A 20,460-nucleotide genomic window follows, 5' to 3' on the forward strand; every position below is an offset into this window, starting at 1 on the left:
TCAGACCCTGTGTGAAAACTTTTCACAAGTTTATAAATGACGGCTCACAGATCATGTTTTTTGACAATTCTTCACTACACTGGACAATTTCATGCTCCCAACTTTGTGAGAACAAAAGGGACGTGATATGCTGAAACTTTAGCTGTGCAATGAATGTTTACTTGTAGTATTTCCAATCGAGAAGCCCAATTAACGACTTAGAAAAGAAATGTCTCAAGTACTAAAAACTAAAGAAGTGTGCTTTATGACTCTACCTGAATGTTTTGCATTTCTCTCAGTGATGCGAGCGAGGCTTGAATACAGCTGCTCTGCCATTAAGCCATTAAAACCGTGTCGCAAAGCTATTTATATATCTTATTATTGTGCAGCTGATTTGAAGGTCAAAGAAAGTTTTTAGTTCTCTAGTTTCTAAAAGAAAGTACCCGGTAAGTAATTCCAGTGTGTCAGTTATTTTAATAATATGACGCATATATCTATAATGGAGGTGGGACTCGGATAAAAAAAAAAAAAAATCTAATTAATTAGCGACGTAATTAATCGCATAACAATATAACAAACTTTTTCCAATTTAAATAGATTTTGGTAAATGACTGAATCAATAGAAACAATAAATAAGCTTAAACAACAAAATAGTGTTAATTATTTCCATCACTGAGTGCTAACACAATGTACAATATCAATATAGAATATTATGGTTGCATTGTTCACAAAGCACAAACTGAAATTTAAGTAAGCTGTATTCATGCTTTTCCAGATTTTTTGTAAATGTGTATTAAAATATGTATATAAAACATGTTGATGTTCGCACTGAGTGCAATTTTTATTTTATTTTTTCTGTAATTAATGAATCGTAATTAACGTCCCAGCACTGATTTATAACTAGGTTGAAACTATTGTTTCTATTGTGAAATATGTGGCAGTGGAATATTTTCCATTAATGCAGTAGAAGCACATACATCTACTCATTACAGAATGATATAATTATATATTTCTATTCACAGGTTTTCTGCTTCACACATTGGCATTTAACAATGAGTACAAGCTATTATTTACTGTAATCCGGCCTGACAAAATAACTATTGGGTAAAAAGTTGTCGTTTTACCAGAACAAAACATGAGTACATTTTGGTCTTAATCCAAAAACTGGAAGAAAAAAAAAAAGGAGCAGTAAAATAAATCACACGAGTGAACACTGAAATAAGAAAGCCCTATTCGTTCCAGCCCTAGTTGGCAATGTTTCGTACCTAAATAAAGAGAATTGATGGCATACTTTACAGATTCTTAATGAGGATCACAGTGAGTGCTCTGTTGATTTATTCTGCTGTGAAAAACAGTTTATACCACAAGGTTATGATGACACTCCCGCCATAACAGAAGAAAATGTAAAAAAACACCCCTCACGCAGCATCTGCCAGGGATCTTTAATTCGAAGGAAGGAGACACGAGTGACTAAAACACATCTGGAGCCTTTTGTCATGGATACAATAGAAAGCAGGAACTTCATATTTTCAATAAAACTAATTATATTGTTAATGGGATTTTGCTTGAATGTCATCTTATTGAATAGGAGGTGTCGAATTGATTGAGTGCACTATTAAGTAAGGTCGTTCAATTATGTTGTACGTAAATTTATTCAAACAAAACAGGACACAGAAGGGGGGAATGTTGTAACATTGAACACAGAAGAAGAAAATCTTATCCGTTTCAAGTAAATTCAAATGTAGGATCATTTAGTAATTTATGCAATAATGAAGATGGTATAAAAAGTTGTAAAAGTTAGTTAGTTTGAAACATATTGAGCTGGTGAAGTAATGTTTAACATTTTGGGCTATAGCAGAAAGTTACACTGCATTGATCTCACCTGTTGCACGTATCTATCTGTAGTTTTCCACATGTAGTAGTATTCTATTATGCTGGTCAGTGACTTCCATGGAAGCTTCACACGACAAAAGATGCATCGACACCCAGAGAGAGAGAGAGAGAGAGAGAGAGAGAAATAGAGAGAATTAATACCATGGATATATCTCATGTTCCTGCCATCTTTGTGTGAAATATATCATGTATATTCATAAGTGAGAGGCATTGTGAGCACAGAGGCCTGATGATTGGCTCTGGTCCTTTTTACAAGACACACAAACGCTCTTATGCTCACAGAATCAATAACAATTCATAAGCATGGAAAGTAAAAAAACTGAAGTTTAGAACTTTTGTCCTTCACAAAACGGTCGCTTCGATTTGCTTGAGTTTAGTCTGGCAACCCAAATAAGTTCCAGAATGACTTGTTTACTTAAAAATTAGGGCTTGTGCTTCACACAAACATTAATTATTTGGATTTTTCACCAAGAACATTAGGTGCTAATTACATTTTGCATGGTAATTTAGACGCTAATATAAAAATGATCTTGTCAACAATACACACCTCGAGTCTACTAGTTTAAGATAAAAATAGAATGATGGTGGGGCACCATATCATAATGTAACTGTTTAGTATGATTACACATGCTTTAATTCCAGCAAGTTCATTTTGTCTTATCTCTTGACATGTTTCTTTTTTTTTTTTTATAAAGAAAAAAAATAAAAAATAAAAATAAAAACTTGTTTTGACTGCTAACTGTCAGTCTTCCTCAGAGGCGTCGCTTTGATGTGCAAAAAACTCATAAGGACACATCAAAGCGATCAGCGTCTCTGAGGAAGACTGACAGTTGGCAGTCGAAACATGTCAGGAGATCAAAGTAAATTTCAACGTGAATTTCCTGAAAAAAAAAATCTTACATTATTTAATATTTTAACAACAAATAAGTTTGCTTGCATCTCAATATGCTAATATTTTCTAGCTTAACAAAGTGTATTGTTTAAATAAAGATATGAACAAATCCTTCAAAGCCTTTGTTGATAATAAAGTCAAATTAATACACAACGTGTGTTAGAATGGCTTCGTCCCTGCAGATCCAATCTACAGTAAGTGCCATCACACTTACGAAGTCTTGTCGGATGTCGTTGAAGTCTTTTCCATATTTCTCTAGTGCCTCCTCGAACATAGCGGCTTCTGACGCGCTCCACTCCTCCATCTCGTCCCTACAGAGGACCGGCCCCCCAGCGGGAACAAGCACACTCAGTGCGCTGGACAGATCGTAGTTGTGACGATGTAGTGTGTCCATCGCATGAAACTGAAAGCAGTGCACACAGAGAGCGTTAGCGTCCATCATTGAAATTCAGATTAGCTGCCAGTGTGTGCGTGTGTGTGTAGGTTTGCAGCCCACCAGTGTTATATCTCGCGAGGCTGCAGCTGCGCTCATGTGTAAACTCGGCTGTCTGACTGAGCTGCTGCAGTCCAACGCTCGAGCAAACGTCCCAACCGCCCTGGAAAACAAAAACAACACACACAATTTTACAATGCATGCCATTTTTTGTCATTCGCAAAAAAAAAAAACAAGTTTGAGGTGCTTTTTACTATTGAAATAGCCAATTATAATTGGCCAGATACGATGAACACTTGGTGCAACAATAAGCAAAAAACATTACATTACAAACATATATTATCATTTTTCAAAAAGATACAGCACTTGGCTTCGCCTAAAAACATAGTGCACTCCAAATTTTTGAGCAGAATCCTGTATTTCTTTCCATCACCTGAGGCAGTAAAATGTCAAAAATCATTCAGTTTGTAATGAAATGAAAGATCACCCACCGCGCCACCACCAGGAACTGGTCGATCTGTTTGTTGGTGAGGGGACACTCTGGATTCCACAGCTTTTCTTCTAGTTTGGCCTGGTCCCTGTCATCTGCCTCACCTGCACAACAACAGGACAACAAAACAATGGCTTAACATCACACAGGAGGGGACGAAACTGACCTACACAAAGACACTTTTTAAAACTGCAGTAAACTCTACATCACACAAAAAAACCTGCAAATGGCACCCAAGAAGAAACAAGGTTAATAATAATTTAATCATAATTTTTTATATTAAATTTATTAAATTAAATTATTTCAAATTAAACGTCTCATAACCAGGTTTTATCTGAACTGCAAAAAGTTGACAATTCTAAAGAGGAGAGTTGATACATCAAAGCACACACAAAGAAGCTTTGACGATGAAGAAAAACTCTTAGAAAAGGATGAAAACCCGCAGAAAGCTCAACAAATCGAGTCACTTCTGCTGTAACCGACCTTCTTGTAACATTTCAGGTATGTCTGCCTGAAAGCGAGGACCCACTCTGATCTCTCCTTTGTCGGCAAGCAAAGTCTTTTGTGTCGGGTCGTAAACCAGTGAGTAGAAGAAGGTATCCTTGAAATAGAGAGCAGAAATCACATTTCACAAGTTGTTCCTCCCCACTGTAGCTGATGCATGATCATGTGGACTCGTTTTTTTTTCGTAAGAATTCTATATTTTGATAGTGTTTCGAGATGACTATTGCTGTAATTTCTATATAAATAAAGTTCAATTAAATTGAATCAGAACTGAGGTTACACTGAGCTTCTCAATATGAATGTATCACTTAATTAAGTCAAAAATATAAAATACTGCAATACATTAAAAAAAAAAAACAACTACAAACTAAAATAATATTAACATTAACAATAAATCCTAACCTAACCCTCAAGTAAATGTTTATCCTGTCAGTCTAAAATGTTGTTTAAACAAACACCATCTCCATATTCGATTTTGGTGCTGCCATGTTATGACTGTTAAGTTTTGCATTTGTTATGTTTTGTCATTGCCAGTTTCTTTATGTCATATTTGCATTTGGCAGGTTGTGTATTTAGTCATGTTTTCTTTGTTTTAATAAATGTCATGTATCGTATTTGTCTCCTGTTGCTGTTTTTGTCTCTGAAAATGTAAAACTTGAAATTTAAACACCATCAAACGCACTACAAAGTGAGCTCAGGTATTCCAAAAAGATTAAAATATAATTAATCAATTCAAAAGCCATTTAGCCATAGTAGTTTCAGTTTTAATCATTCACAATCTGGAAAAATAAGCATCTTAAATAGAAGGTTTACTTAAACAGATTTCAGACACAGGTTGAAGCTTGAAAAACATCAAGCAGCCTTGATTAAAAGAAAGCAAAACATCGTTATCTTCTCTCAGGCTTACTTACCTCTTTGTCAAGGTACGAAAGAACAGCTTCAGTCTCATTCAATAATGCCACACTGCACTTCCCTCTAATAGAAAGGAGTAGACAGGGAAGCATGTAATCATGAAAAACACTGACTAAAGGAAGCATGCAGTGCTCGTGGGAAGTGTTCAAGGCTGATTTAGCAGCAGTCCAAGGGCACTGCCTGTACGGTACCTGATGTGTGTCGCGGGTAGACTCTCGTACTGCCGGGAAAGGAAGAGCTCTCTGTGGCGAAGCTGGTGTTTCTGTTTGTCAGTTAGATCTGTCTCTGTTGGGCTCTCCTTCTCCTCTTCCAGCTCCACTGTGAACACACACAAACACCAAATATTAAGAACAGTAAACGGGCTTGTGTTTAGACCTGGCAAATATAGATTCAAGACATATCAAGATTATTATTTTGCCAATATTGAAAATTACAATTGCCTATTTTAGAGCTTATTTTGTAAAAAACACTAATTTTAGAAGTTGCTGCTTTTGCCACTTCTCAGAACAGCATGAAAAACACAGTTGGTTGGATTGCTGAGTGCGTCCTAACCCACACCTTCCCCTAAACAAGCCACACTACAAAACTCACACACACGTGCAGTCCCTTAGAGGAAAAAAAAAGCCAAAAGTGGCACAATTGTGCAGCTGTTTGCTTATGAAAAATGCTACACAGGCACATTTATTAACAAATTTAATCCAGAATTTTTTTTTCTGGTAAGACTTTGAGTTTAAAATATTGAGATTTATAACGTATACCACCATTTTTGAGAAAAAATATCCAGATATGGATTTTGGCCCATATCGCTTAGCCCTACTTGTGCTTTGACAATCACAAAAACTATTGACAGAATTTAGATTTAATACCAGTAAGATTTTTTTTCAATAATATGTTATGGTTTCATTTATTCAGACAACTGTTCCTTAGGAAATGTACTTTGATCTGACATGTTTCGACTGACAACTGCCAGTCTTCTTCAGACGTGTCTGCTGATCGCTTTGATGTTTCCTTTGAAATTTTTTAAGAGGTCAAGACTTTCCTCAACTTACAATGCGTAAGTCGAGGAAACTTCAAAGGAAACATCAAAGCGATCAGCAGATGCCTCTGAAGAAGACTGGCAGTTGACAGTCAAAACAAGTCAGGAGATCAAAGTGGATTTCAGTTGTCTGAATAAATGAAACCTTAACATATGAAATTGAGATGTACCCACCAATAAGCCATAACTTTATGAACACCAGCAGGTGCAGTTAATACTATTATTTAACACTTCTCAGTAATGAGTCATAGGAAAACTATTATGCATTTGATTCACATTGTAGCATTTCATGTATATTTGACTTCCAGGACTCCTTTTTTAAGAATGACAGTAAATGATGGTGACAGTGTTCACTGTGTAGTGCTGCAGCAGAAAACCTCAACTATGAGCCATAACTCAGACATGGTCACACACTATTTGCTGTTTGCATGTCAACTATATTGTCAAACACTAAACCAAACACACATTACACATGAACAAACATGTCATGATGCTGCTGCTGCTGTCAGATATGGTTTTGATGTCACATTTTTCTTTCTGTCTGCACTTTCCTTGTTTTCATTTTTCAACTTTTGGCAACATTAATGATTCTAACCGAGGTCAAATTAAATCTGTTCCGCTCACAAAGAAATTTTACTCTCTTCAGATGATTCGGTTTCTACTGTCCTGAAAAACTGCCGACTGGTACATACTTTACGTGGGTAGGTAGTGTGCCATTGCAAACCACTAAATGGCACGCTGCAGGACTCTCCAAGCGTTCTTTAATGACTTGTAGTATTTCATCAAACTGCTTTCAGACTGAAAGTTTGCGGCTGAAACACTTAGCAGCCATAATAGGACCATAAACCTTTTAGCAAATCAATACGTTGAATACCATGACATCTTCAGTGTTGACAGTTGAAGGGAATGTACACATATTTGTAAGGATAACAATGTATTTTACTTAGGCAAGATCTACAAATGTGTATTGATCTACAAAGACTAATTAGCATAACAAAACAGCTTTAAAATAACTTGAGGAAAAATAATGACTTACTTTAATATATATAAATATAAAATACACTTTCCATGTTTGATTGTCTTTTATTAAATTTCCACAGTTCTTTTTAAACATTGGAAAGTCCTCACAATACCAATAGTTGTTTGACGTCAGCTCTTGCACCCAAAATACACCACAACTTTATCGCTCCATATGTGGCTCTTTTTGTGTCTCATAGCCAGAAACCAAGTTCATTTAATCAATTTTGCATAATGCTCATCGATTTGTTTGTCATCTTCTGCCCAGCTGGCTGATGATCATAGAACTAGTGGACAAGGCCACAACACAGCCTGTCAAGTACAGCCAAATGTTGGACAGTTTATCTGGGTTTTTTTCCTTTGGAAAAGCTTCTTTACAGTCTGAGCCAAACTGGTTTCACTGGCATTCTGATTGCCTACACACACACAAACTTCATACATTCCTGTCTTTCTTGTTCCGGCTGGGTCGCTAAAGTCCACATTAAAAATCCACGGCTTAAGTTTCCTGAAGCATGTTTGTAGTTTCAAAATGTTTCAAATGACACATTTTGTTTTATTAAGAGCAAATTTTCTACAAATGTCTGTAATACCATCTCCTATCTCACTGCCCCATGTAGCTGCAATGAAACCTAAATTCCATCCTCCATTATGAAAAACAATTGGGACATTTACTTGCCACAATAACATAAACAACAACATCTTAAGTTGTAGTGCATGCCTATTCAAATGTCAGTTATACCTACTCAAATCAAAGCTGTTTCTGTTACATTTATTCACAGCAAATAACCATATTTAACTTTTAATTGATCACTTTAATCAAACATTATTTTCATTGTTTCTTTTATTATTTATTTATCAAGCATAAAGCTTTTACAGTTGGAGTCAGATTCAAAGTGTAACTAAACCCCAAATCTACTTTTTTATACCAAATACATACAGTATGTATAAATACTGTATGTATGTATACAGTATGTATACAGTATGTATACATACTGTATGTATTTGGTTATTAAGTAGTGTTGTTGACTGATACAAGTCCAAATCCTAACATTTTAATCGAAGTATGTCAATTTGGCGTATTGTTTTGTAAAATGTCAGAGTGACTTGATATGAATATGGATAGAAGTTGGATAGGTAGATGTAGACAACACACACATTTGCTCCAAGTCTTTTTATTACTGACTTTACACATAACGCAGATCCCTTGAAATTGCCTAAACTAGAAAGAAAGATTTTTGGAAAAAGTCTCCAACTCACTTGCATGTTTGTCTGCGAGCTGAATGAGGCTGTGAGATATGTCCCTCCTTCTGTAGAAACAAACCACCTTGGCTTCCACATTCCCACTGGCAGTCTGAAAGAGAAGTAACCAGGTGAGCTGAGTTAAACGGTGACAGACGCCGTCCCTGCTACACGCCATTTAATTTCCCAGGAGACCCAGCTCCTATTGTGAAACCATCAAGCGATTGTGCAATGACAGGGTGACCGGGACAGCCGCGGCCTTTTCTGATCACATGATTGATTTATTGTTTATTTTTGTAATTAGGTTGACGTGCTGGAGGACTGAGTCTGTATTAAATGCCGTGGCGGATGTAAAGTGATTAAATGGGGTTTGTGAAAGGGTAAGGCTGCACGCCACCAGCTGCCTGCTCCAACTTTTATAAATTAAAAGCATGCTGTGCACATACTCACACCTTTAAAAACTCTAACAGGAAAAACATGGCGCATTATGATAAAGGCGAAAAAAATCTACAATACTTGATCAACTGGTTCGTCTAAAAAAAAATGTAAGATTCAGATGTGCATCGACTGAACCAGTTTGTCATTATAATTCTTTCGGCTCAAGTTTAATTAATGGGACGAGATGTCAAAAACTGAGGGTGTGGACGGCTCTAACAACTGTGAGTGTTATTAACAAACTGATGGCCCAATAATTAGTGACTTGCCTACATTGAGATTCCCACCACTGTGGGCTATTGAGCAAAGCCTGAAACCTGAAATATTTCCCTGAATCTGCCCATTGTTCCTTAGGGATCGGTCCAATGCAAAGTTGCTGTTGTGAATCACATATTGTATGTAAAAAATAAAAATAAAAAAACTCACTAAAATGAATGTAAATTATCCATATAAAGTTATAATCTCTTATTTCATTCAAAGATTAAGGCGCAAACAATGTGATCTAAATTTTCTTAACAACAAACACTGCTTTTACACACTAAATCCCATGGGTGTGTCCATTGACACTAATGGCAGTTGGAGGACCAGGAAACACCTGCTGGCATTTCAGCCCCACTGCAAACACCTAAATTTGCTTTAAAATGCACACGCATGCACAATAGTAAATAAAGGCGGGGGTCAGTGGGGGCAGGGATGGAGAGGAATCCAAGCTATTGGCCCTTAGGCATAAACAGGCACAAACACACAGAGAAAATTAACACAAACACCCCTGTACCTTGTTGAGCTCTTCTATCCGGCGGATTAGGTAAGGGTTACTAGAGGAGTTCTCAAAGAATACATAATCTGAAAGAGAAAATAAATAGAAAATGTGTTATTTTCAACAATAAATAGAGATAGAAAAGAAGTCCTCCTTTCAATTTTACATCCCGAGCAAGGCACCTTTCCATTTCCATCTTGCCTTCCAAAATGTAAATCAGGTTTTATCCCTGTGTTAGAACATCTTTGCTTTGTACACTGAAGTAGAATCAAATTCAAACAAGAAGGCACCATACAATTTTGGGAGCAGGAATTTGTCCAAAATTTATTTTTCATACTGAAACCTGTACAGAGTTCCATTCACAGGGGGAAAAAAATGCATTTTTTGTGAGAATTCAAGACAAAAAAAATCAGTTGTTTCATGTTTGCATTTACAGTACATTTGGAATTGAAAAGTATGAATAGGCCACCTGACAATTAAAACCACATTCTATTATACTCTTGCCTCAGGGATACGCAACTTTTATTACGTCTGATCTGAGGGCCATGTTATCAACATTCATGTCAGTATTTTGAATAATGACCAATCTGAGCATCAAATCTGTGTTTTTCTTTCTGTTTTTTTAGGTAATTTTGTGTATTTTTCTGTCATTTCTTTTGTATTTTTGGAATAATTTGGATGTTGTGTGTTTTTGTTAGTTTGCAAATTTGTATTGACATTTTTCTGTTGTTTTGTGTATTTTTGCAGTTATTTTGTGTATTGCGTTGGGTTTCACATTCTGTCACATATGAAGAATTTTCATTTTTGGGGATTTAGTTCAGAGGCTGCACAAACCAAAGGCTGCATAACATGGCTGACGACGTGATACGCTATGTAAGACACTAACAAAGCCATGCCATTATAATAATAATCTTGATGAGGTTTTTTCCACATTAAATTCCCACCAATGAAGGTGTGCCGTGGAATTAGGTGCAAGAGTGTTAATAGGAAATCTTTCATGACCTGTAATTTGTGAGATGGGGAAGGGTCAAGGTAGTTTGTTCAATTCATTAATCATAAAAGCGACTTAATGAAGATCTGGGTATTTTGAGTCAACATTTAGGATTAGTTTTCGTGTTCCTCAGACTATTCTCCTGCTCTAAATCAATGGTCTGCAACAACAATGCTTAGATAGACAAAAAGGATTCCTGCAAGTCATCGTCTAAATTATCACTCAGCCATCCTCCTGTTGGGTATCTTCAGGTCATGTGTTTCTCAGTTAAATGAGGCACATGCCCCAAGGAGGATTACGTAGACTTATTGGCTAGTTCTCTATACTTTAATTGTCTGTCAGACTAACTTCGCCAGCACCGTGTTTTCCTGTTGGTTCAGGTAGTTTGGTTTGACCAAAGCTTCCCACATGCTCCACAGTGCCTTAGTTAAATAGCTACCATCATCCATGTCACAATTTTCTCATTTGATTTCTTTTCACCATTTTTGACCAATACTGTCTACTGGAAACTGAAAAAAACTGCCCAAAACCCGAGTTATTCAGATGTAAAACCATTAAAATTTGTTTGATTTCTCAAAAAAACAAAACAAAGTATTCATATATAATTCTATATTTTGCACAATAAATGCTGGCATGACTGAAAGTTAATCAGTTTTCTCCACTTTTCCATCAACGTTAGAATCCTACTAGTAAGAGTATGCACAATGCAATATTTTATATCAAGCTACAATATGTAGGAGTTCCTAAAAAAAGGACAATAATAACTTTATTATTGAAAGGTAACTTAAATTGTGTTGTTTATAACATTAAATGTGTATAGACGTGCTTTTTACATGAATATTAATATTAATATCATATGTCTCAGTTTTTTAGATATAAATGCTTCAAATATTTCCTTTTCATAGGTTGAGCACTGGTGTTAGTGGGCATCGTCACATTCCTCTCACGCTCAAGTCAGGAGTCTTCGCTGGCAAATTAGGTTCCGTCACACCAGATTTGCTCACCCATATCTTTATACAACGGCTTTGATAACTAGACCATTATTCTAGGTCACGTGACTTGTCAGACTAAACCTTACCCTAAGCTAACTAAACCCTAAAAATTGTTGTGATATTGGGTTATAACCTAACCCTATCCCTAAACCCGATCCTAACCCTAAAATGCTACATACGTGAACTTCGGTAACCATACCAATAGCACCAGGGGTTGTCCATACGGCAACCGTACAAATAGACACTTTATTTAAAAAAAAACAGCATCTGAAGATTGCATTGCACGTGACGCAGCTTTCTGTTAACAAAAACATATTTTTTAGTTCTTGTACTAATCTGAAATCCAAATTAAAAACAGTAACTTGCAGAATCCTGTGCTTTCTTTGCACTTCAAACATGTGTTGACACAGATACAGATTTATGATATTACATTGCCTAATGCTTTATGGTCAAGTTGATGTTCCCAGTCTGTTATACCATCATTACAAGTGTAAAATCTAGTAAACTGGACATCTAGCAGATGCAATCGGCATACCTTAGTACTTGTCGTAATAAACCTATAATTAGAGAATTGTCCAGAAACAACTACTATAACCAAAACTGAATACAAAATTACAGTAAAACCATCAACAGAAAATAAAGACATCTAGTATCTGTAAGCAGCATCTAAAAGACCAAAGTAACATATTGTAACACAAGCATCTATCTGAAACCCTATTGATGAGTGTGTCAAGCAGTGTGTAAAAATCACTCATTCGCTGCATTGATAAGATTATACATTGATTTTTAAGGATAAACCCTGACGCAACGACGCCATGACGATAATTTGTTAGAGTTCCAGCCGTTTGCAAAGCTAGCGAGTTAGCCTGCAATCATCTCCCCTTCTAATTAGCTAATTAACGTCACTTTGTAATGACTATGGGTGAATAATACGGCATAACAATGTCACATATCGTGACAAAGACTATCAAATGTATCCCCCATGTAAATTTTACTAGCTATGAAACGGCTGTAATCAATCGTTGTATTTGTGGTGCTAACGTTAGCTAAATAAAGACTCGTACTAATGGCTGCATGCCAGAGAAGGTGTTGCGGATTTGATCGTTTCCACGCTAGCTAATGTAAAAGTCTACGCGGTACTGCATCTTCACGTCATCTGTATGTTATTAAAAAGCCTTATTCGCTAGCTATTTAAGCCACAATGCAAACAAACCCGCTAGATTTGAGAACTTAATTTTAAGGTCATCTAAATTGAGTGTCCTGAGTTGCTGTTATCTTACAGTTTACAGCAGTAGCTTCCGTAACGTCAACAACATTATGCATTGTTTTTAAAGGTATACCATCTGCACAACACCTGGGGAATAAATGCATTATGACGTGTTTTATGTTTCCGAGTGTGTGAAATTATATCATTGATGAGAAAGAGAAGCCGCTGCCGTTACTAGCAGCAACCGCCGACTCAAACGGAAGTCGGTCACCAGTTAACAGGGACGCCGGCAGATCCATAACAGACAAAAATACAAAGGCATCCCCCAGGCAGCCGTTGGAAAATAAATTAACATTAACAACACATGTCCAGTCCTGAATCCCGGTGAATATTTTGAGTCCCAAATCATTTAAGTGTGTAAGTAAATAAACACAATGCAAGCCACCACGAAGGGAGATGTTTACACTGGAAGCTAGCAGCCTAGCAACCTGGTGGCTAACTGCTGTGGCCACGACAAACGCGAGGCCCGAATCCCAAATATTTAGCCAAGCTCCCCTTCCTGCTCCGACTGAACGCATCTCTAACAATGCCCTAGCATCATACCCTACGTTTAAACACAAAGAAACTGCAGTAAAGCTGCACTTCAACCAGGAGATGCACAACTGCTAGCACTAGTTTCTAAAAAAAAAAAAAAAAAAAAGAAGATCCATACTGACATACATACCTCCGACCCGGTACATGTTGGCCGCCATTTCTGCCCCCTCACCGAGCGTTAACCATAAAACTACGATTGATACAATAAATTAAGTTCAAAATATAGCTGTTATAAAAGACTACAAAGTGCAAAAAAAACTACGGGCTCCAAGAACCCCGCTGTGTGAGCTCCAAAAGGAGATATTAAGGCGATAGCAGCCCCCTCCTCCTCCTCAAAGCAGCAGCAGCAGCAGCATTACAATACAGTGAACTCACGGCAGCCAAAACGAGCCGTTGGATCAGCCCGATACACGGAGGCTGCTGCGAGGGCAGCGCGCACACGACAACACCGCATGGACGCGCACGTACAAAGATCTGCAGGTGATCAATGATACGTAAAACTTCCAGAGACACAATTAGCAACGATTGATTGATTGATTGATTGATTGATTGATTGATTGATTGATTGATTGATTGATTGATTGATTTGTTATTCTATTAATAAATTCCCTCAAGTGTTTATTTACATCTATCTTAGGAAAACACAAAGTCTACTAGTTGATTAATTTAGAGGTATAGTCAATAAATTGATTGATTGATTAATTTAGTCTGAATAAATAAGTCATATGTTATTTTGAGACAATTTTTTTACTTTTCCAAAAAATGGGTTTATATCGATTTTTCTTCATAGATGTTAAATTATTAGATTAATTAGTAGTTATCTTCTTTGTTGTTTTTGAAAGTCAGGCAAGTCATATTGGTTCCTTAATAAATGAGAACATTTTATTGATTGACTAATTAATTCATTTCTTGAATTGATTGAATGTGATGCTATATTATTTACATATTATTCTAATCTATAACTATCTATCTATCTATCTATCTATCTATCTATCTGTCTGTCTGTCTGTCTGTCTGTCTGTCTGTCTATCCATTATATTCTATTCTATTCTATTATAAATATATTATTTCAAACCCCTATAACTTTCTTGCACTTATTAATTTTACTTGGTTGAGTGATCGATGAAGCCCCAGACGCCAAAAAGACACTCTTCAATCACCCTTAATCCTACATTATTTCGCTGTAAAAGTTGGTGCAATATCTTATTTTTCAGTCTTTTCAGGATTGTATGTGTCTCTCTTGATAAGAACGTTCTATAAGTTATGAAAGTCGAGGTGAAAGGAAAGTGCAAAATAGAGCCATCTTTATGTGTGTATAAATATGAAATAATAAATTTATTTTTTGTTATCATTTAGGAACAATAAAACTGTAAGATAAGTTTGGAGTTTTTGCACTTTCTAATAGTTTTTAAATTGACTGATTATATTCATTAGTGTCGATGAGTATTTTTTTTTTTTTTTTTTTTTTTTTTTGCGTCTCTTGCGAACGTCCGTGCGCGCGCATATGCCTGACATCGTTGATGGGATTGGCTCACCCCGTCAGGGCTGGAGAGGGAAAGGCAGAAGAGACTGGATGAGGGGACGGACTGGTTAGTAGTGCAGACTGGGACCTGCAGGAGGGCGCAGGACCACTTCCCCCTCAGAGTGAACCACGCCCCGGGCAGCGGAGGCTGACAGACATCCAGACATGGAGCCCAAACTCCTGCGATGGACGGAGGTGCTTTAGGAGACTCCAGGTTCTCATGATGAAGTTCGGGAAGAGCATCTGCGTGCTTAACGTAGGGGGAACCCGCTATGCCTTCTCCCGGGAGGTGATCAAGGACTTCCCTCTCCGGCGCGTGAGCCGCCTGCACGCCTGTGCCACGGAGAAAGAGGTTCTGGAACTATGCGATGACTACGACCGGGACAGGAACGAGTTCTTCTTCGATCGCCACGCTCAAGTTTTTATGTTCATCATGCTGTACGTGCGCTCCGGTAAACTCCGCTTCGTCCCCGGAGTGTGTGAGCTCTCCTTCTACACGGAGATGCTCTACTGGGGGCTGGAGAGCGCGCACTTGGATTCGTGCTGTCAGAAGCGCTTGGACGACAGGATGTCCGACATCGGACTGGAGAGCCTGTCGGAGGAGGACATCGGACTCCCAGCGGACGACACGCGCAGCCTGGGCGAGTCGGAGCAGAGGGTCGCGCTCACAGGACGCGCGCGATGGTTGGAGATGATGCGCAAGACGTTCGAGGAGCCCAACTCTTCCATCGTGGCGCAGCTGTTGGCGTCAGTGTCTGTGATCTTTGTGCTGGTGTCCATGATCATGCTGTGTGCGAGCACTCTGCCCGACTGGGACACAGCCAAGAGGAAAACGGTGGAGGAACACAGGTATGGGGAGAAGTTTGAGGCGTGAGAAGAACCCTAAATAAGATGGTGTAAAGAAACTGGTCAAATGACTCCTATAATATTTTAAATACCCCCACAACCCAGTTGTCATTTGCACATTTGTTGTTTTTCTTTCTGTTGTCGTTTTCCTAATATATGTTCTACTTACTTTTTGCACTATAATCTATTTATTTTCGTGCTTACTCTCTGCTCTTATGCTATGTTGCTGAAAATGTGAATTTTCAATAAAGGTGTATATTCTATTCCAGTGTTTCTGAAATGGGGGTACGTGTACCCATAGGGGTATGCGATGGCACTGCAGGGGTTACTTGAGAGAGAGAAATTGGAAAATTAACAAACAAAAACGTAAAAATAATGGGGTTGTTCGTTTTTAATTAAAATGATTAACAATACAGATGACTGGAAATCATAGAAACTAATAGAAATAAATCTATTCAGGGGCATGACTACTGTTTCATTTTACCTTTTTACAAAATGAGATTCCTTCAAATGTGTGTTATCACTTATTCATTCATTCATTATGCTCTATAGTTGTTTTTTCATAATATTCTGAGCAAAATGTTGTAGTCGGACAAAGAGAGGATACCTGGATTCAGAAATAAAAGAAAAAGTTTGAGAACCACTATTCTATTCTATACATTAAACAATTATCACTACATAATTCTATAAATCTTTATATTTAGTCTTTTTTTATGCAGCAAAATTACAATTGGTGTTTTATTATTATTCAACATTCTATTATAAGAATCTAAATTGCCTTTTTTTTTACATTTGGGAAAGCTGCAATGAAATGAATAACAGATTGTTCAATCTTCCTTTTGTGTTTTACTTTTAATACACCATAGACCACATAAGAAACCCCCCAGAAACGAAGTGCACAAATAAGCCCTGCAATTGAAAGTGGAATAGGCTATATAATGCAGAAATCTGATCTCTAAGGCAGCTGCAGAGGGAGAGATGAGACACTGATTGAACATGTTTGGAAAATAGGTCACTGAGGAGTTGAGCTTCTGCTTCTGTCTTTCTTTTTTTTTTTAAAGGTGGGCCAGGTTTGTTTTCCCTGAGGTATCAAACAACATAAAAATGAAACAGAAATAGAGTATGTGGGGTGGGGTATATGATTGATTATGATTCACTTGGATTTTCCTTGAACGACATAGACATTGATGGAAACTAACATGACAGGTTCTTGCTATTGCGTTGAGGTGGACTGGTGGTGACCTTGAAGTCACTCGGAAAGTCCGTCCTTGCTCCTATCTTGTCACGTGACCCTTGTGATTCTGAATGATGTTTATTGGTTTGATGAGTTTACACTGCACCTTCTGTAGCAAAGACAAACACCAGGCACATTCATAACATTAAAGGAGTGTGTGATCAAGTGAAAGTCGAATGTTTGCACAAGGATCATATAATGATTTAGGTAAACTACAAAGATTAAAACCGTTTACATCACGTGTCAAACCCAAGGCCCGGGGGCCAGATCTGACCCTTTTGAGCATTCAATTCGGCCCTGCAGCAGAAAGCAAAACGTCAGAGAAACCATGAATCCTTGTGTAAATTACCAACTAATTAAGTTGTAGATATCTCCAAATTAACACACAAATTCAATGAAACTCTGCAATATTAACAGGGCTCACATTATCCCCATGCTTATATCACATGATGGAAGTGAAATTGTGAAAAGAACCCTCAATTTTACCTAACTTCTGCAATGTTCTTCAAATTATTCAACAAAATTTCCCCAAATTACATAAAAATTGTCCACAAAATCAAATCAATTGAAAGTGAAGATCCTGCAGGGACTGATGTTTGTCACTTGTTGCTTTGATATTATCAGTGCCGTACATATTTTATCTTTTATTTGTGAAGTGAATGTTTCAACTGTGGTTTGAAGGAATAATCGTTGAATAATGAATATTTTATTCAACATTTCCAACTATATGGGTGATCAACTAAAAGTGTAGTTACTAAGAGGGTCAACAGGATTCCTGCTTATCTTTATGCCTCTATAATGCACTTCTTTCCACTGCTATGTCATTTGGTTTGGGTTAATTGAGCTGTTGGTTCCCCTTCAGGCACTGCGCTGTATGCTAGGTCACTCTGTTTTTAGCAGCACCTCTTCTCGTGTAATTTAATTTGATTGCTTTTGTTGTGCTAATCACTGACGGTAATGTAATCACGGGGGTTGCTCTGGTCAGTCACAATATTTCATCCAGCATTTTGAATCAGCACTGTGACTTTCCTCTGGTCTTGATGGGTTCCTTTCTCATGAGTTTCTTCTTTCTTCCTCAGTTTTACTGATTGTCAAATACTATGGCTGACTCCCACACTGCAAACTTACAGTATATACTGTGTACTATACTATAAGTATGTTTAAGATGATGAGCGTTCCCACTTAAGTATACTTCAAAGTTTACCAAGATGCATTTCAAACCTATAACGACAAAAACCTGACGCACACTGAGGCTAAATATCTCTGTCGATTCTCCATCTTTGAAAGTTATGAAAACATTTTAAGTGAGAAAGTGACCAAGTAGAATATCAACATGTACTGATTTGATCCATAAAACTTGCGTATACACATTTCATTCCGACATTTCGAAGATTTTCGGAGACCCTCCATTGTACATCGGACAACACTTCCGGTTAACTTCAAAACAAGAGCCCTATTTACAAAATAGTTAAAAAAAAAACTAATGGAAGACAAAAAGAGATGCTTTTGTTTTGAAAAGCGGACATTTGATGTTTAGCTTGAAGCCGTTCCCAGGACTATTTTATGTTCCGCTCACAATGCATCATGGGGTGGTTAAGTATGACTAGTGCGCCCATCGTGCATACTTAAATAATGTCCCGACATAGTATACATCTGGGTTTTTCTGTTGTATGTTTGTATGATATTTTAAACACAGCCTCTTTCTCAGACAATAGCGAAATTCAAGTATAATAGCTGGGTTTCAACCTGTAGAGGACAGTCACTCATTTTACATCAAAATACGCAAAATTGAAATAGATTGATGAAAATGTTCCAGTTTGTACTAGGATCAATAAACAGCACTACTTAATAGCCATATACATACTGTATGTATTTAGTAGAAACAAGTGCTTTTGGGGTTTTATTTAGTTACTCTTTAAATCTGACTCTAACTGTAAAAGCTCTATGTACATAATCAATAGACAGAACAATGGAAATAATGTAATGTTTAGTATAACTAGTGTGCCAACCGTGCATACTTGTCCCCATATAATCTACAATCGAGTATTTCTCGTGTAGTATAGGAGTAGTACGTTAGTATGACATTTTGAACACAGCCACTATCTTTGTGGCTCCTCTTCCATTTACTGTTTACTCATTTAACTTTCCTTTCCTTTCTTCTTCAGGGTCGTGGAGGCCGTTTGCATCGGCTGGTTTACAGCAGAGTGCATCCTGCGCTTTCTTGTGGCCAGAAACAAATGGGAGTTCATGCGCCGGCCACTCAACATAATCGACGTGATTGCCATCACCCCGTACTACGTTACCATGGCCTTGGCCCGTGCGGGGATACCCGGCGCCGGGCTCGGGGTCGCTGGGATAATACTGCGGGTGTTGAGGATGATGCGTGTGTTTTGGCTGATGAAGCTGGCCAGACACTTCCTTGGGCTGCAGACTTTGGGGCTGACGCTGAGGCGCTGCTATCGGGAGATGGTCATGCTAATGGTGTTTGTCTTCGTTGCCATGGCGATATACAGCGCCCTGGCCCAGTTGCTGGAGCACGGCTTGAATCTGGGCGTGCAGAACAATGACTACGCCAGCATCCCGGCCGCCGCCTGGTGGGTGATCATCTCAATGACCACGGTGGGGTACGGGGACGTGTACCCGGTGACCGTTGGTGGACGAGTGCTGGGGGGACTGTGTGTGGTGAGCGGCATTGTTCTCCTTGCGCTGCCCATCACGTTCATTTACCACAGTTTCGTCCAGTGCTACCATGAACTCAAGCTGCGCTCCGCCAGATGCGCACGTAGCCTTTCATCAGAGCCGCTGCAATGATGCCAAACAGAAGAAACCAACAGACTGCTGCTAATGTCTTTTACTTTACAAACAGATGCTCGAGCCACCCTTGCTTCCTGTCGGATTTTTTTTTTTCTTGTAATTTCGCGGTTACCTTCCTAACAAACACCTCTTTAACAAACAGGAACACACATTGTTTTAATGAAGCAAGTGCAGGTGCAGTAAATTATGTTTTGAGTGTGCTGCTGTTTACACTGGGTTCCCATGGAGACAGAAAGGAGCACAATGTGCAGCTCTGCGTGACCCCCGCTATGTTTCTGCACCTAAAAAGCACAAGATTGATTGGGAATCAGTGTATCGTTCATTTTGTGCAGGTTATTTCATTTTAAAATCAAAATAACAAATAAACAGTGTGGTTATTTTGTTTTACTGACTTTAAACCTAAACAGAAATACAGAAAAATAAAAAACGGACAAGCTGTTTTCTGTTTTAAAGTTAAATCTTGTTCTCTTTGTGTGAATATTTAAGGGAAACTACGAATAGAGCTTCATGTTTTTAATCTCACCACACAGAGGGGACCCACAGGCGGGGGCAGACTTTGTGTCCCTGACAAAAAAAGTAAATAAATCCCCCCCAAAAACAGATGTTACAAAAAACATGCACATGATATGTGATTAAAGGAACCAGAGGTGGTGTAATGAATCTCCTGGTGCTC

General features: G+C 37.9%; 2 protein-coding genes across 6 annotated transcripts in view; one reads left to right on the forward strand and one right to left on the reverse strand.

Annotated features, from left to right (window-relative positions):
* The window catches only part of mta3 (metastasis associated 1 family, member 3), a 32,495-nt gene extending 18,691 nt beyond the window's left edge, over positions 1-13,804 (reverse strand). For all 5 annotated transcript variants that reach the window (XR_003676221.1, XM_028475784.1, XM_028475785.1 and 2 more), the window contains exons 1-10: positions 13,502-13,804; positions 9,606-9,673; positions 8,414-8,507; positions 5,295-5,421; positions 5,103-5,166; positions 4,171-4,288; positions 3,689-3,791; positions 3,261-3,360; positions 2,979-3,167; positions 1,862-1,936 (exon numbers count right to left, since the gene is read on the reverse strand). Coding sequence is in view for 4 of the 5 variants with exons in the window: in XM_028475784.1 (XP_028331585.1) it covers positions 1,862-1,936; positions 2,979-3,167; positions 3,261-3,360; positions 3,689-3,791; positions 4,171-4,288; positions 5,103-5,166; positions 5,295-5,421; positions 8,414-8,507; positions 9,606-9,673; positions 13,502-13,529 (966 nt within the window). In the remaining variant the exon portion in view is untranslated. The remainder of the gene's footprint in view (positions 1-1,861; positions 1,937-2,978; positions 3,168-3,260; positions 3,361-3,688; positions 3,792-4,170; positions 4,289-5,102; positions 5,167-5,294; positions 5,422-8,413; positions 8,508-9,605; positions 9,674-13,501) is intronic.
* A 1,143-nt stretch (positions 13,805-14,947) lies between these two features.
* On the forward strand, positions 14,948-20,460 carry kcng3 (potassium voltage-gated channel, subfamily G, member 3). Its single transcript, XM_028476626.1, has 2 exons — positions 14,948-15,742; positions 19,139-20,460. Exons 1-2 carry the CDS (start codon positions 15,114-15,116, stop codon positions 19,782-19,784), a joined length of 1,275 nt encoding a protein of 424 aa, XP_028332427.1. The 5' UTR covers positions 14,948-15,113; the 3' UTR covers positions 19,785-20,460.

Source organism: Gouania willdenowi, chromosome 19, assembly GCF_900634775.1.
Source record: "Gouania willdenowi chromosome 19, fGouWil2.1, whole genome shotgun sequence".
In the NCBI taxonomy this organism is placed as follows: Eukaryota; Metazoa; Chordata; class Actinopteri; order Blenniiformes; family Gobiesocidae; genus Gouania; species Gouania willdenowi.

Bases quoted from the DNA above. Each gene is read 5' to 3' on its own strand.
- kcng3 (XM_028476626.1), top strand. From the start codon at position 15,114: ATGATGAAGTTCGGGAAGAGCATCTGCGTGCTTAACGTAGGGGGAACC. The intron at 15,743-19,138 runs GTATGGGGAGAA...TTTCTTCTTCAG, and splicing joins AAAACGGTGGAGGAACACAG to GGTCGTGGAGGCCGTTTGCA.